Genomic DNA, 16,967 nt, shown 5'->3' with positions numbered 1-16,967 from the left:
AGCCACGTTTGCTCGTTTGATCTCTGACCTGTTCATAATGTGATGAAAACGACTGTGCTTATTGAGGGATGGAAGATCGAGGTACATACTTACACACACACACATACACATAACATATATATATATATATAAGCTTTAAGATTTTTGGACGATCCTGATTTCAAGATTCCCTCGAATTTACTCTTTGAGAACGATTTTGCTTAATTCCCAATAGATCCTTGACATTTTCAAGATGACTGAACATTAGTTATACTTTCTCAAAGTAGAGAGAAAGAGACAGAGAAATATATATATATACATATAATATTCGTATGTATGTATGTATATCAAAGACGAAAACGGATTTTCTGTAATACTATATTGACATCGTGATTAAGATAAATCTCGTTTTACTTGAGGATATCAGTGAAATGCTGGGACGATGTGAATGGGACTTATTGCGAAGAGTCTCGTATGTGGTAAAAGGTTATGGGTAGCTTCGATAGACACGAAAGATCTATAGAAGTAGAGGACCATCTATCTTTTGGGAAAGGATAAACGTGGATGAAAGCGTTGAAACGATCACTCTGTCTCCGTCGGATAGTGGAAATTGCAGTTTCCATTAGAATCTCTTATCGTTATACTTTTTAATTTCTTTTTATTTTCTCTTAATCATTTGTTACGATAAATCGAAAAGATTATTTTCCTAAGATGATTATATAACTTCATAATATTTGTCATTTATCATTTGACTTACTCTATATAAATTTTGCAAATGTTCATATAAAAAAATTCAACTACTATCGACTATAATAATACTCGTTCGACAAATTTGTATTTATTTGAAAAAATATTTTTCTTTTATCCTTTTTTTAATTCAAATAAGTTTCAAAACATTTATTAAAAAAAAAAAAAAGAAAGAAATAGAATACTATTGAAACGATAATAAACGATAATAAACTTAAGCAATATAGATAAATAATATTACTAATAAGCAGAAATAATTAGAACGACGAATTCTACATTTTATATATTTTCTTTTCTCCCTCTCTCTCTCTCTCTTTCTCCGGCTCTCTTTCTTTCTCTTTTTTTATATATGACATATAACGATATATATGTCGTCGACGATATCACGACGATCGTCTCGAATCACTTGGCACCAGTTCAGATCAATATCGAGACGATCAAGCGCCATGCGATAATATTTCTCGAACATGGCGCGTCCACGGAAGCACGCGGTACAACGCATCGTGGAATTTATAAGATTATTACGAGAGGATAAAGCATCGCCGTCGAAGTTATGCGCGTACCATATGCGAGAGGGTCTATGGTGAAATAAATCTCAGATCCCACTTCCTTCATAACCAACGAGATAATCGATAAAACAGAGATGACGTGTGTAGGTTGAATCGATTATATGAATAAACGAAGATGTTGTTATTGAAAATATAATACTTTGTTAGAAAGTTTGAAATCCTTTTTGATTTATTTATTATCACAAACATTAAGATATAATTATATATATAATTTCTCTCGTATTAAATTATTGTAGCTATTAAATTTTTAATCGCAAAGGACTCATTTAACATATTCAAAATTGTATTTATCTTTTTGCCGAAATACTAATGCCTTTTAGCTTATTGTCTCGAACAGATAATATAATTACATTTAATTTTACAAAGCCAATTATCGATTACTCGAACGTCACGTGTTTCTTTCATCGTAAAATGCATTATCGAGGCTCTTACTCTACGGTGTTCCATTTTAATTGAATTACGTTAATAATTATCATTTCCTCTTTTTTTCTTTTTTGGATTTGGACGAACATTTATTTATTACGTGTTCATTAATTTCAGTTTTCGCTTTTTGTATTCAAAATCTTTGACATTTGATTTGAATAAATTTAACTATGATTAATAATTTTACATTAACGTAGATTTAATTGAAAGAGAGAGAGAGAGAGAGAGAGAGAGAGAGAGAGAGAGAGAGAGAGAGAGTAAAACTGTGTTATTTATGTATCTACAAATCATTATTGCAACGTAGAATTACGAATGAACTCAAGTAGTATTAGTGACGTAATTATCAAGAAGACAAAAAATAAAAGAAAAGAAATGATGGAGATAAGAGACAGAGAGAGAGAGATAGAGAGAGTGAGAGAGAGAAAGAAAGATAGTAGATAGAGCCAAACTAATTATCTCGATCACATCGAACGACTCACATATATATTGATTCAATTACGGATGGAACTCTGGATGAGTCGTTGTTATCGACAGGCAGGAAATATAACGGGAAAATTTTCGTTACATCGTTTTGTAAGAGGACACTGAATGTCCAACATGCTTTTTAATTTTTATTCCAATTCTCATCGGAAATAATTCAACGTGTCAAATCGAGCGAACGTTATCGTCCAACCGTCCATCAAAAACGTCCAAAGCAACAACACTTTTTTTCGACATTAATATCGTCATAATTATTAAATTTAAAAAAGTTATGCTCGTTAACGTCACAGCAATAATTATAATGAAAAAGTTAGAAACCTGGATAATGAAACTCGTTGTTTGTTGCCTTGGCTGTTAATAAATCGTTCAATAATAACAAAAGAGAAAAGTTTATTTTTGATTAGACCGAGAAAATGACAAGACACTTTGAACTTTGATCTCTCGGTTAAATTAATTATACTTTTATGATATCATGATGTTTTTTTCCTTTTCTGTAAGTTAATAAAGCCCGAGTAAACTTTGACGAATATACCGAGTGATCGATTTCGATAATATCTAGCGATATTTACGTCTATATTTATCTAATAATTTTTCATGAAAAATTTCATATTTTTTCAATTTTTTTTTCTTGATAATGTCATTTAAATAATTTTTCTTTTTTCTTTCTGTTACATGTTCGGTTACTATAGAACAACCTGACGTGCATAAAGGTAAGAAAAGACATAAATTTCCTCTCGATATCCATACAATCATTGGCGTCATGTAAAGTGCTTGAATATGCATCTAATTGTTTCATTGTTAGTGAATTATTAGCAATCTGAGCGTGTTCGATTTCGATCATCAAGCAAGTCCTCCATCCAAATAGATAGCCATGCGGGCGCCAATGGAAATGGATATCGAAAGTGTACGTACATACTCGTTACTCGATAACATCAAATTGCACGATATTACGATCGTACATTTCCCTTCTTCCCGAATATTGCTTTTAAACGATCATAATTGATCGATACGATCAATTTTCCAAAGAAGATGAGGATAAAGTGAAAATTTATATTTTCATTTGTTCGAAATTATTTCTTGTTTCTTCCTTTTTCCTTTTCTTTCTTTTTCTCTTTTTTATTTTCTTCAATTACTTTTTCCTTTGTCAGAAAATTCTCCATCTCTTTCTCTCTAGATTAAATTTAAGTTATTATTATTTTACTAGAATTATTATTATATAGAAATTTGTTCACTGGTACGATTAAATTGATTTATAAACATTATTATATTATTATAAAAGCTTTTGACTTACGAGCAAGTTAAAATCGAAATTAACAAAGTCATTGATTGATCGATAAACGTTACGTCATTGATAACAAATATTGTAATAATTGTTGTAAAGATTTCTTGATAACTCGGATAACGTGAAACTAATCAAATCATTAGGATTACAACTTTTTACAACTACGTGATTATAATTTATATTAATAATATTTTCTTTTGACAAAACCCATAGAACAGAATACGAAGTAAATCAGTCGCGTGTTTGTTAACGCGTGTTCGGATCCGAGTATATCGACTTTACTTCGTAAATAGTTCTCGTTCGTGTCGACGAGGGCTCGTAAAACCATGTAAGGATATTGGTTCTCCCGAATGTTGGCTCATATATATATATATATATATATATATATATATATGTACGTATGTATATATATATGTATGTATGTATATATGTATGTATGTATTTACGTCCACCCAAGCAATATATACGACGCGATATCGCTTTTTTACAGCAGCCACTAACATATAACGCGAGTTACAAAATATGATGAACCGGAAGTTGGAGACATCAACCAGTCGTGAAATTCCATCGGAAAGGAAAGCAGATTTGTTGCCATCTCATAAAGACGAATATTTCATCTCGTGTATTTTCAAACTCGTTTCTTGTTTTTGATTTTCTCTTCTTTTTTTTTCTTCTTCTTTTTATCTTTATTATTATTATTATTATTATTATTTCCATTAACTTCATATTGCTTTTACATTTTTTTTCGTTCATTAATCCGTGATCTCAAATTTTTCAGACTGAAACCTCTTTGATGTACGATGCCGTACATCTTTTTGCAAAGGCATTACATGATCTGGATACTTCTCAACAGATCGACATTAAACCACTTTCCTGCGAATCCACTGACACCTGGCCTCATGGATATTCTCTAATTAATTACATGAAAATCGTAAGTACATTTGCTCTTGCCTCTATGTCATAAATAATTATAATTATTATCAGTCGAAAGATTCATTACCCTCATTCCTTCGAAGCATCTCAAAATATATTTTCAAATATTTCTTTAGACAACAACAAAAAAAAGCAAAATTGCAATATAAATTATAGATACAATCTGGAAGAGAAACGACAAAAAGAATATTTCAGAGAGTAGAGTATATTTTAAAATAGAATGAAATTCATTTTCTCAAATTATGATTATTGATCGTTCGATAGGTTCTCTATAATGTAATCAGCCATTATGTATATACAAGGATATGCCTAATCTAACTCATTAGAGCGTGTGTATGTAGGCAATGGATGCCATGTGCATGATAACTATAGTGTGGCTTAGAGAGTGTGAACACAACAACGGATCTATGCACTCTCTCTCTCTCTCTCTCTCTCTCTCTCTCTCTCTCTCTCTCTCTCTCTCTCTCTCTCTCTCTCTCTCTTCCTTTTCACCCTTTATCATACGTCCCTACACCTTTATTCATTCTCTCTCTCTCTCTCTCTGTCTCTGTCTCTCTTTCACTGTACAACAGGAACATGGAGCGATTGTTCAACAGAACAATGGAAAGTTACTCCCGTTTAAACGAAGCCGTCGTACTCCCTTGACAAATTGTCGCTTGTGGTTTTGCACCGTTGAAACCTGTCCACTGCCTACAACGCTTATATCAGCCACACCAATTCGAGATCTACCGTTCAGTTTGATCTCAACTGGTTTCTATAATCATGCAGATCCTATATAGGAATTATTCCTGCGATGTCCGATCCATTATAATACTTGTCATTAACACGTAAAATATACGTGTAAAATTGTCGTTATAAATAAAAGAAATCAATAATATCATTTAATTATTTTGAACAAAATCAAATTTTAAAAGACTTTTAAATTATTTTCACGATAGGAAGATTTCCTTTAATATAGTATCTTAATAATATTTTTTTGCGATTGCAATGTTCATATATTAGTACAGTTAAAGTTATTGAACGCCATTATAGACTTGTTACTTCGAAACGTTCTAATAGTCAAGCAAGCAATATTCATGATTCGGCGATTGTAATCAACATGTTCGATAATTAGCAACTCACTGTCGTTCACTACGTGTCTCTGTTGTGGTTTCTGTTGATTATAAAGGTGTCTTTCTCCTTCCTGTTAACGTATAGAAATGAGTTTTCATGAAATATTACGTTAACGTAGATATTTCTTATGATAAATAATTAAGAATCATTTGTTTGCAGGTCGAAATGACCGGTTTAACCGGTATCATCAAATTCGATCATCAAGGATTCCGTTCGGATTTCATTCTCGATATTATTGAACTTAATAATAAGGATGGTTTGAAAAAAATCGGTACGTGGAACAGCACGAAGGGTATAAATTTTACGAGAAGCTACGGGGACGTTTATACGCAAATCGTCGAGAATTTACAGAACAAAACTTTCATCGTGACAACGATATTGGTGAGTCTATTATATTCTTCTTTTATCTTTTTGTTTCTTGGTTCTTTTTCTCTTTTTTATATATATTTTTTATTTTGTTTTTTTATTAAGAAACAAAAAGAAATTCCACCTCCCTCGTCATTATCATACATATCTTTTATCCATTTTTATTTTTATTTTTAATTTCAATTAAGCGATAAAAACTAATTCGTCTGAATTATATTACGATCACTAATGCAATAATAATTATTACAAATTTCATTTATAAATTAATGACGCAGAACATAATAGTGATTAAAAAATGAAGCTTCTCGGGAAAAATTAACGTCGCGAATGATTACGTGTAATTAATACAAATTTCTCTTTTTCATTAATAACACAGAAAGCAATTAATCCAAAGCAAACGCAAAAGCAAGTAACCCCTTTTCTTTTCCACTCTCATTTTTTACCCGTACGAATGAAAGATTGAGCAAAGAGGGTGTACAGGAGGTCGACTTAATTGAAGTTTTCGCGAAGCTCTCTAGGCGCATTACTTATTCTCGCGCTAATTGCGGCGACACATAATGTACTCGCTAATGTATTAACCGTAGAGAAACTCACGGCAAAATACGGCAAGTTTCCGTGAAAGTGCAAAGCCGCGAAGTTTAGCGAGAAAATGCCTTACGGTTTATACGAAACTCGATATCTTCATCACGTAATAGCATCTGTAATAAGAGCTTAAAAACATTTATCTAAAAAAAAATACGTTCGAAGGAAGGAAAAGAAAGAAAGAAAAAACAAAGAGAAAAAAAAAATTAGACAAAAGAAAAAAAGCAAACAAACAAGAAAAAATTACAAAACTTTCGACGTTCCCTTTTGCAATCAAAAACGTTAGAATATTTGTTGCAAATATCGTCGTAATTTGTTTAAACTAATTGAGAGTTCAAAGAGATAAGAACGAGAATACGATTTTCTTTACGAACGTAATAAACTCTGGAAGCCTTCCATTGTCAGTTGTAAGCTTTTTCCCTTTCTCTCTTTCTCTTTCTTTCTCATGTGCACATATACATACATACATACATACATACATACTATGTACACATGTAATATGTTTTTCACTCTCGAAGACGTATAACACGGTCGCGTTAGTGAACATATAAAGCGTACGATGACTCGGTTTTAACTACATTCCAGCGTTTCGTCTTTCAAAGCACGCAGCAGTAACCGAGTAGAGCTGCAAAACGAATTCCTTGGATATTTTATAGAGCACACATATATATATATATATATATATATATATATATATGCACATGTACAAGGTTATTCACATAAAACGCGTTACGAACTACTCTCATTTGTATGCCTGTCGAATTTCATTTTATATTCCTTCGTAATAATCTTGTAAAGGGGAACTTAATTATTCTTTCTTTCTTTGTTCCGTTTTTTTTTTTATTCTCTTCGGTTTTACCGAGAGAAAAAGTAAATTTATTATATATTAATATAAAATTATAATTAACTAAATAATGAGAGAAAATAATCATATTTTAATGAAATTACGTTTCATGTAAAATATAAATTGAAATTCTTTACTAAGAAAAATTTGAGTAAAAAAAGATTTTGTAATGCTTATGTGTATACATAAATATATATATATATACATTTACGTATAGGCAGAGAGAGAGAGAAAGAGAGAAAATCCAATGTGCTCGTTTCGTGTTCTTCCATGTCGATAAAATCACGGTCATCCCTCTTTCATATTTTTTCCCCTTACGATTTTACGTCTCCGTTATCTGTGAAAGTTTAGCTCTTCTCCCTTTTACTCTCGCATATTCGTATCTTCGACGTACGGGGAACAATTCCGAAGATAAGGAGGCATAACTCGCTTTGCTTCGAAGTTACTCGGATATTCGTAATCTTATATCGTTCGTTAGTAAATTCCTTCTGTCATTCTGGTTCGTAGAATTTCGCAATTTCACGCTTTACGTTAAGTTAACCAGTGGCTTAATATTCTCATGATATACGTTAGAAACATACAGATTGTCTTCTTTTACCGAAAATTTATATTATTTTATCTATTCAAACAAAAAGGAAAAAAGAAGATAAAATATTGAATAAATCACGAGTTACGATAGATTCTATTACCGAAAATTTGTATTATCTTATCTTTTCCAAAGAAAAGAAAAAGAGACAAAATATTAAATAAATCACAAGTTCTCTACTGTGAAATTGCAATATTTCTATTAAATCGAATTAATCGCACGAGCATTATTTATTCTTTATATGATTAATAAATAAGTGTCATTCAATTATAACAAATTTCTCATTTATAAAAGTATTTATGGATCAACTTGATAGAATACGTATTTATTCATTATTTCAAAGATATCGAATTAACTGACGAATAAGCATCAATTTATTATAAAAAATTTCTTATTCGTCAAACCATTTACATATAAATTGATAGCGCTATTAAATAGTTTTTATAAGCATATAATGATTATTGAATGAAACAAGAAAAGGATTGATAATTAAAATATTCGAATCGTAAATTGTTCACGTTTATTTAATAGAAAGAAATAATTTAATAATCTTTCGCTTATTTTAGAGAAATTTGAGTAATCGTTACGTATGCTCGTTAACCTACAGAGTGCTCCATACTGTATGCGGAAGGATTCGAGCGAGAAGCTTACCGGAAATGCGCAATTCGAGGGATACAGCGTCGACTTGATTTACGAGATATCGCGAATCCTCGGCTTCAATTATACCTTCAGACTAGTGCCGGATGGCCGTTACGGTTCGTACAATAAGCAGACCAAGGAATGGGATGGGATGATGAAGGAGCTTCTAGACCAAAAGGCCGACCTCGCCATCGCTGATTTAACCATTACTTACGACCGTGAACAGGCAGTTGATTTTACGATGCCTTTTATGAATTTAGGTGAGTTTAATTAATCATTAACATTTTTTTTTTATTATTTTAAGTAAGGTATAATATCGAGAAGATTCTCTTTAAAATAATTTCGATACCTTTTATCTACATTCTAATTAATTTCTATCAATAAATATCGTATATATATATATATATATATATATATATATATATATAAAGAAAGGAAATATTTATTATGTTAATTATTTATTCTTGTCATTTTAAACAAATTAGGTCGTTAAAGGTTTAATATTCTATTGACGTATTATAAAATAGTTCGATATCTATGTATGTATAAGTTGAATATTTCAAAATACAAAATTGTAATTTTTTCTTAAGCAGACCAAATGTTTTTGTTGATTAAAAGACTTTTTTTTAAATGCTTAGTAGAAAATTCGTTTAAATTTCCAGGGATAAGCATACTTTATCGTAAGCCGATAAAGCAACCACCGAATCTCTTCTCGTTTCTCAGTCCATTAAGCCTTGACGTTTGGATTTACATGGCCACAGCTTATCTAGGGGTGTCCGTTTTGTTGTTTATTCTAGCAAGGCAAGTACAAATGCTTTATGCGTTAAATAACTTTGATCATATGTGTACCCATAAAGAAGGGAGAATGAGAGCGAAAGAGAGAGAGAGAGAGAGAAAGAGTGATAGAGATAGAGAGAAAAAGAGAGAGAAATAGAAAGAGAGAAAGAGAGAGAGAGAGAGAGAGAGAGAGAGAGAGAGAGAGAGAGAGACAGAAAAACATATATATATATATATATATATATATATATATATATGCACATTTAGATATATAAGAGTCCTTTTAACGAGATGCCAATTAACGTAACTTTAATTGGACTTTAATTGGGATCGTAAGAGTTAGAAACTCTCATTTCTCGGAGATATTTGTAAAGCGAAATGGTCGGTCAGTGACGAGTTTAAGTAAAGGTCAGTAAAGAGTTGAAGCTATTTGCATCATCTCTGATGGTTGATGCGTTTAGATTCACACCGTACGAGTGGTATAATCCTCATCCATGCAACAAAAACCCGGATCATCTGGAAAATCGGTTCAAGCTACTCAACTGCCTCTGGTTCACCATTGGATCGTTAATGCGGCAGGGTTGCGATATTCTGCCTAAGTAAGCTCTCTCATCACAGAGGTGTATGTCTCCCTGTGTATACACGCGTGTATGTGTGTGTGTGCGCGTTATGTGTGTATGTGCGCGTACGTTCGCGCGCGTGTGTAAGTTTTTATGTGTATCTATCTATCTATCTATCTATTTATCTATCTTGCAAGGATTTCTGCTTCGTAGATTCTTTTTAATTCGTTTCTAGTATTATCACTACTTTTTCAATTTATCTTAAGTTTCTTCTTTCCCTCTTTTTTTGTTTTCTTTATTCGAAACGCAAAGATTAATAAATTTATTCTTACTTTTGTCTCGTTGATTTATAGACGTGGAAATTTTGCATGAGTGTTGAAAATATTTGACGATAAGTCGTTAAAAATGAATTATTCTCTCGTCTTCCTTTCTCCAAAAACGATCCAATTGTATCATCTACAAATTTTATATTGCATTATCATCCGATTTGAAAGGGATGCAGAAAGAGAGAGAGAGAAAGAAAAAGAGAGAGATAGAGAGAGGAAAGAGAGAGAGAGAGAGAGAGAAGGAAGAGATTAGTCTGTTTCTCTCTCTCTCTCTCTCTCTCTCTCTTTCTCTCTTTTTATTTCTTTATATATACTTTGGAATATGACATCATAAAATGAAAGACAAAATTTTTTTTATGGGAACAAACACGGCCCTTATATTTTTTATCTTCGCCGAAAAGTTTTCAAGAGTTTGTGCCCCGTACGAATCGTGGAGTTTGATCAGATTTAAAAAAGTTTATATAGATTCTTCTTCACGTTCTCCATGTGTAAGAAAAACTTGTTCCTTTTCTATTTGAACTTTTCTAACTTCTATAGAATTCATATTTTTGTCATCGTACGTACGTACATACGAAATCAATTATTCGCGAGAGATCACGCGCCTTTTTATTTCGAGTTTATGCTTAACAATGTTTTTCCTTTTTATCGTTCGAAGGAAAATTTCAGGTTAATAAAATAAAACAAGGAAAAAGGAAAAAGGAGCAAAAGAGAAAAGGAAAGAAGAATAAGTCGAACGAATACAAACAATGACCGAAGAGATAGCACTTCTTTGTATAAGAACGCACGATTAAAGAAATAAAATTCAGAAAGAAACTTGAACCTTTCGGAAATAAAATTGTGATCGGAATTTCTTTTATCGGAGTATTAAAAGAGAGAGAAAAAATATAGGAGAGAAAATTAATGGTATTATTGTGAGCGATCGAGGACAAACACTATATTCGTCGAAATAATTATGTGACAGAAGGATAAAGAAGAAGCTAAAGAATGAAAGGGAAAGTATGTCTGTCTGTTTGTCCGTGTATGCGTATATGTGTGTGAGAGAGATGAGAGAGAGAGAGAGAGAGAGAGAGAAAGAGAGAAAAAATAAAGAAAAGAAAAACAAACAAAAACAAATCATTAGAAAAAAGGTTCCATCGATCTAACCCCGTCCCTTTTCCTTTCACGTGTCCGCAGGTTCAGCCCCTACGAGTGGGAGAATCCCCATCCGTGCAACGGGCAGTCCGAGGTCCTCGAAAATGAGTTCACCCTGATGAACTCGCTCTGGTTCACCATAGGCTCGCTCATGCAGCAAGGCTCTGATATAGCGCCGAAGTAAGTCAACGAAGAAGCACGGAGGAAGATGAATTTTGTTAATTTTCATTTCACATGGGAAAAGCTGTTCGTCTAAATCGATCGATAGAGGCGGACTTGACCGAAGAACAAGATTGTTTTGTTGTTTTTCTTTTTTCTTATCTTTCCTTCTTCTTTTTTTTGTTTTCCTTATTTCAAATAAATTCTAAGAAGAACTTGTCAAAAGTGAAAAAGCTTACCGTTTATCGTTCCATAATATTTTAGATATGTTATAATCGAACGCGATAGTGTATGCTATATCGTAGGCTTGCTGCAACAGATTGCCTACATTAAACGCGATCATTAAGTGCTTTTGCTAACGCTTCAACCCGCCGTTTCTCGTTCAGCCGCTATCTATCTGTCAATCCTGTAATCATCCTCATATAAAGATCGATCGTATATTCCAATGAAAAGTTCTAGATCGACGATACATATGTCCTTGTTTTTTTTTTTTCTTTTTTTTTCTCTTTTTTTTTTTAAATCTGTTATCTACCTACTACACGTGAGATCGGTAGACCGAATTCTCGAGGATACTGGGAGAAAGTAGACCAACACTTTTCACGTTGAAATTATTCAGTATTCCTAAGTGTGTACCTTCTTGTCGGAACTGCTAGACCCTCGCTTACATAATAGACGTACTTTTACATTTTACTTCGTGCTTGGCAAAAGAAAAAAATATACGAGAAAGAGAGAGAGAGAATATACGAGAGAGAAAGTGGAGGAGAATAAGAGAGAGAGAAAGAGAATATGTGTGTATGTTTATGCGTGTGTGTGAGAGAGAGATAGAGAGAGATAGAGAGAGAGAGAGAGAGAGAGAGAGAGAGAGAGAGAAAGAAGAACAAATGGAAGGGTTTGAACGTGAAAATTTAACGACCGTGAAAAAAATGTAGGGAACACGTTAATTTGATTTCCATGCAAAGTGAATCCTGTTCTTCCAGTAACTGAGTTCTCGAGAATGTATCTGCGTGTGTATGTGTCTATGTCTGGATGTGTGAGAGAAAGAAAATGAGAGAAAGAATGAGAGGAAGAAAGAGAGAGAGAAAGAGAGATAATTAAATCCTGTTTATTATGGTCCTGTTGTCCGTCCAGAAACCAAAATCGAGAGACGAGGGGACCAATCAGAGAACGCCGACAGAAAATCGGCATGTGCATGCAAGCGAGAAAATGTTAAGGTACCCAGGTATGAAGCCCGTTATAGGAAAATAAAATGAAAATTGGAGAGCTTGAGGGATGATACATACTCACACACACACAGATATATATATATATATATATATATATATATATATATATATGTAAACACGTACATAAAAAGAAAGATTTAATAATATTCAATAATCATAATTCACATCTCATATATTTACATTTAAGGATCAATTTGTCAATAAACGAAAATGAAGATCAATACTAACGATCATCGTAGTTTGTTCGCCTCATTTATTATCGTTTCGCACTCTAACCTTGGTACCTTAAATTCATCAAAACCTTATTCATTCGTTTGGAAAAGGAAAAGGAGAAAGAGAAAGAAGAAAAAAAAGAGAAGAAAAATGGAAAATTACCATTTTCCAACAGAATGCACATTAGTAGATAGAGAAAGCATGGAGAATGTTGAGAATGAAGAGAAAAAAGAAAAATAAAAAGGAAAAGAGAAAAAAAACGAAAAAATGTTCGATTTTTCGTTTGGTTTAGTCTGTAAAGCTCGTAGATGGAAAATCATTTATGCATGAAATGTACCACGTGATATGTTATAACATATGCATCGATAAGAGTTTGGCTTTTTTGTAGATGTATCTATATATTTATAAAGGTATAAAAAAATTAGAGAGAGAAAGAGAGAGAGAGAGAGAGAGAGAGAGAGAGAGAGAGAGACAGGGGAAGAGGATCTTTCTGTTTTTTGTTTATTTGAATATTTATAAAGCGCTTTTTTTTTGCATGCCAGTGTTCTCGAAAAAAATACCGATAAGGAAGAAAATAATGAAAGAAAGAAAAAGAGAACGTCGGCACTGAGATACCGATAGATAGTTTCCATAGAGGAAAAAAGAAAAAAGAATAAATAAAAAGAAAAAGAGTTGGAATTTTATATGGCCGATATAGCGTTTATCGATACGCAACTCTTTCGCATGTAAATTTTTAAAAGAGAAGACACGCACGAACGTTTTTTATATTCACCTTCCCCTTTTCACACATACACATACACACACGCACACACATGTATATATATATATATATAAACCTCTACTCGATTACATGAAGTCAGCAACCCTTGTCGTAAAGTTTCCGATACTCCGTTGAATTTTTATTCACAGGGCCGTATCAACACGTATGGTAGCCGGTATGTGGTGGTTCTTCACACTTATCATGATATCGTCGTATACTGCAAATCTTGCTGCATTTCTTACCGTCGAGAGAATGGATTCGCCGATCGAGAGCGCCGAAGATCTTGCGAAACAAACAAAGATAAAATATGGCGCCTTGAAGGGCGGCAGCACTGCTGCTTTTTTCCGGGTAAGTTATTAAGAAAAAGAAAAGAAAAGAAAAAAAAAAAAAAAAATAAAAGAAGACGGATCTTAAGAATTTTTCATTCATCCTTTCCAAGCACGTAGCCGACATTTTCTTTTGCTTTTCACGTTTCTCGTTAACTAAACGACGAACGTCGACGCATTCGAGCGTAATCCAATTAATTGGCAGTCTCGAAGGGAAAGGCTCGATTGAAATTCCATGAGAATCGTTATCGGTGGATGATTAAACGCTCGAGAGAGAAAGAGAGACCGATCGGAAATACGTTACGAACAAATTCCTTCTTTTGTGGCGAATCGAAAGAGTAATAAAAATAAAAAAATAAAAAAGACAGGAAAAAAAGAGAAAAGAAAGAAAAAAAAAGGAGTGAATTAGAAAATCGCAGGATTCGAGAATGAATTGGAACATGGGGAAAAGAGAGGAATTGTATATTCCGTAACTGGAATAATTTTCAATTACGTGAATACATTGAAAATGAAAAAAAAAAGAAGAGAGAGAGAGAAATTATAAAATAAGCTAACTGTAAGTAAAATATTTTCTTTTTTACGAAGTTATCTTGTTTGAAATACTTTAAGGATAATGATATACATGGTTTGATTTTAATTAAATGCAACAGATAAGTTGTTTACTTAACGAAGGAAGAAAGAAGAAGAGGAATTATGCTTCATTTTCTCTCTTTCTCTCTCTATTCTTTTTTTCTCTTGAAAATGATCCAAAAATGCAAACATGATCTCTTTTTCAACCATTAACTTAAGTATCTATTAAAATACCCGTATGATAATATTTAGATATAAAATACTTATTTTTAAAAACAATATCCATCTCGAATTCGTTCTTTCCGATCTGAGATACAATGCATTAATATCTAAAAAAAGAAGAAGAAGAAGAAGAAGAAAAAGAAAAAAAAAACGATTCTTGCGAAATTCGAATAAAACTCAATAATAGGAATTCGAAGTTTCATCAGGTAGGAAATTCTTTAGAAATAGTGCAGGATCATTCTGATAATATCAGAGCAGGTATCGATGATAGGTATGCAGAATAGAGCAGAGAGAAATCGTGAAGTGCAATCTTTCGTGATTCATAGGAAAATCGAACGATACGATATCGATCAATCTATCGATCTATTACGAACAGTTACTTAACAGTAACATAGATATACCTGTATACGTGCTAAATCATCGAATTCCATCGGCAGGATTCCAATTTCTCGACGTATCAGCGCATGTGGTCCTTCATGGATTCGGCGAAGCCGACGGTATTTACATCGAGCAACGTCGAGGGCGTAGATCGAGTGATCAAGGGAAAGGGAAGCTACGCATTCCTAATGGAATCCACTTCCATTGAATACGTAATCGAGAGGAACTGCGACCTAACTCAAGTCGGCGGTCTCTTGGACTCGAAAGGATATGGCATAGCCATGCCACCAAGTAAGTGTTAAGTTACTAGCACGGGAAATAGCTCGCATACATTTTAACGAGACGACGCGAGCAAACAGGTGTGCTCGTCGTTTCCTCAAATGCAAAACAGAAAGGGAGAGAGAGAGAGAGAGAGAGAGAGAGAGAGAGAGAGAGAGAGAAAGAGAGAGAAAGAGACGGACTAGAAGTTATCTAATTCTACCAAGAAATCAGTCTAACATAAATACTTCCACTCGTGTTATTCTAATTAGATATCTTATTCAGATTAAATTAAATTTGTTTTTTTTTTTTCTTAAAGAAAATAAGTACGAGTACAATAGATGGTTTTTTCAAAACTTTTGTAAAAATATATTATTATACGTAACGAAACAAGACACGAAATTCTTTCGGAACAAAATTCGATCGTTTCGACATCATCGGGAAATGTATCGTAATCTTTGAGAGAATAGAAAGAACAAAGATATTACGTATTAGAGTGATATAAATATATACGTGAGAAAGAATTAACAAATAAATAAAAAATATGAAGAAATATGAAGTCGTAGTTAATTAAAGTTTGTTAGATAAAGTTGCGCGTCTAGGAAGTAAACTACGCAGCGACGTTTATCATCAAACGCAAAGTCGACAACTATGACATTGCAAAGCCTGTAGGCATAAAATTTTCCCATATTGGGTGGAGTACAGAAAGAGAGAGAGAGAGAGAGAGAAACGGAGGATGTAAGGAGTTAAACCAGAACTCAGTTTTACTATACACCGTTACGACGAAATTATATTCCTCCGGCATCTCTGTGACGCTCAACCTACTACGAAATAGTATAGTAACAACGACCGTGATAATGGTAACGATCCTAACGGTGAATGTTTATCGAAGCGTAGCTAGCACGAACGCGAAACGCGAAACACGAAATGTTCGTACAGCTTAGCTCAGGGAACGATAAACTGCTACGAGGACGAAACACTTTCCGAAACTTTTGTCTTCGTACTATACGATAAAAGGCGAGTACATAGATAGATGGAGAGAGTGAGAGAGAGAGAGAGAGAGAGAGAGAGAGAGAGAGAGGGAAAGAGAAAGAATGGTATAGTAGAAAGTTCAGGGTTGTTCAGGGTTCTTCGAAACAGGGGAGGGGGGCTTTGAGGCTTTGAAACGAGTGAATTCTTTAAAACGACCTTGGAACTTCAGATTCGCCGTACAGGACGGCTATAAGCGGAGCCATACTGAAACTTCAAGAAGAAGGGAAGCTGCACTTACTGAAGACTCGATGGTGGAAGGAGAAACGTGGAGGTGGATCCTGCAGGGTGAGGAGATACATATATGTGTGTATATATATATATATATATATATATACACATATATACACATGTATATATACGAGTATAGTTTTAGAGAGAAAGGGAAAGAGAGAGAGAGAGAGAGAGAGAGGGAGAGAGAGAGAGGGAGAATTTTCTTGCTTCCTCTCTTATTTTCATGAAGAACCATTTTCCACACTAATACAGCCAATA

General features: G+C 33.2%; 1 protein-coding gene across 10 annotated transcripts in view; it reads left to right on the top strand.

Annotated features, from left to right (window-relative positions):
• Positions 1–16,967, top strand: part of LOC127068987 (glutamate receptor ionotropic, kainate 2) — a 216,527-nt gene that overhangs the window by 190,874 nt on the left and 8,686 nt on the right. For 5 of the 10 annotated variants that reach the window (XR_007783264.1, XM_051005511.1, XM_051005510.1 and 2 more), the window contains 10 exons: positions 2,888–2,908; positions 4,259–4,411; positions 5,686–5,907; positions 8,512–8,803; positions 9,206–9,344; positions 9,782–9,919; positions 11,380–11,517; positions 13,842–14,040; positions 15,248–15,479; positions 16,648–16,763. Coding sequence is in view for 8 of the 10 variants with exons in the window: in XM_051005511.1 (XP_050861468.1) it covers positions 2,888–2,908; positions 4,259–4,411; positions 5,686–5,907; positions 8,512–8,803; positions 9,206–9,344; positions 9,782–9,919; positions 11,380–11,517; positions 13,842–14,040; positions 15,248–15,479; positions 16,648–16,763 (1,650 nt within the window). In the remaining 2 variants the exon portion in view is untranslated. Of the gene's footprint in view, positions 1–2,887; positions 2,909–4,258; positions 4,412–5,685; positions 5,908–8,511; positions 8,804–9,205; positions 9,345–9,781; positions 9,920–11,379; positions 11,518–12,624; positions 12,716–13,841; positions 14,041–15,247; positions 15,480–16,647; positions 16,764–16,967 lie in introns of those variants that run through there. The other 5 variants (XR_007783265.1, XM_051005515.1, XM_051005513.1 and 2 more) reach the window with 3 other exon arrangements.

Source organism: Vespula vulgaris, chromosome 14 (assembly GCF_905475345.1).
Source record: "Vespula vulgaris chromosome 14, iyVesVulg1.1, whole genome shotgun sequence".
NCBI classification, from domain to species: domain Eukaryota; kingdom Metazoa; phylum Arthropoda; class Insecta; order Hymenoptera; family Vespidae; genus Vespula; species Vespula vulgaris.
Note: the sequence above shows the minus strand (reverse complement) of the source record. Positions and strands in the feature narration are given on the sequence as shown.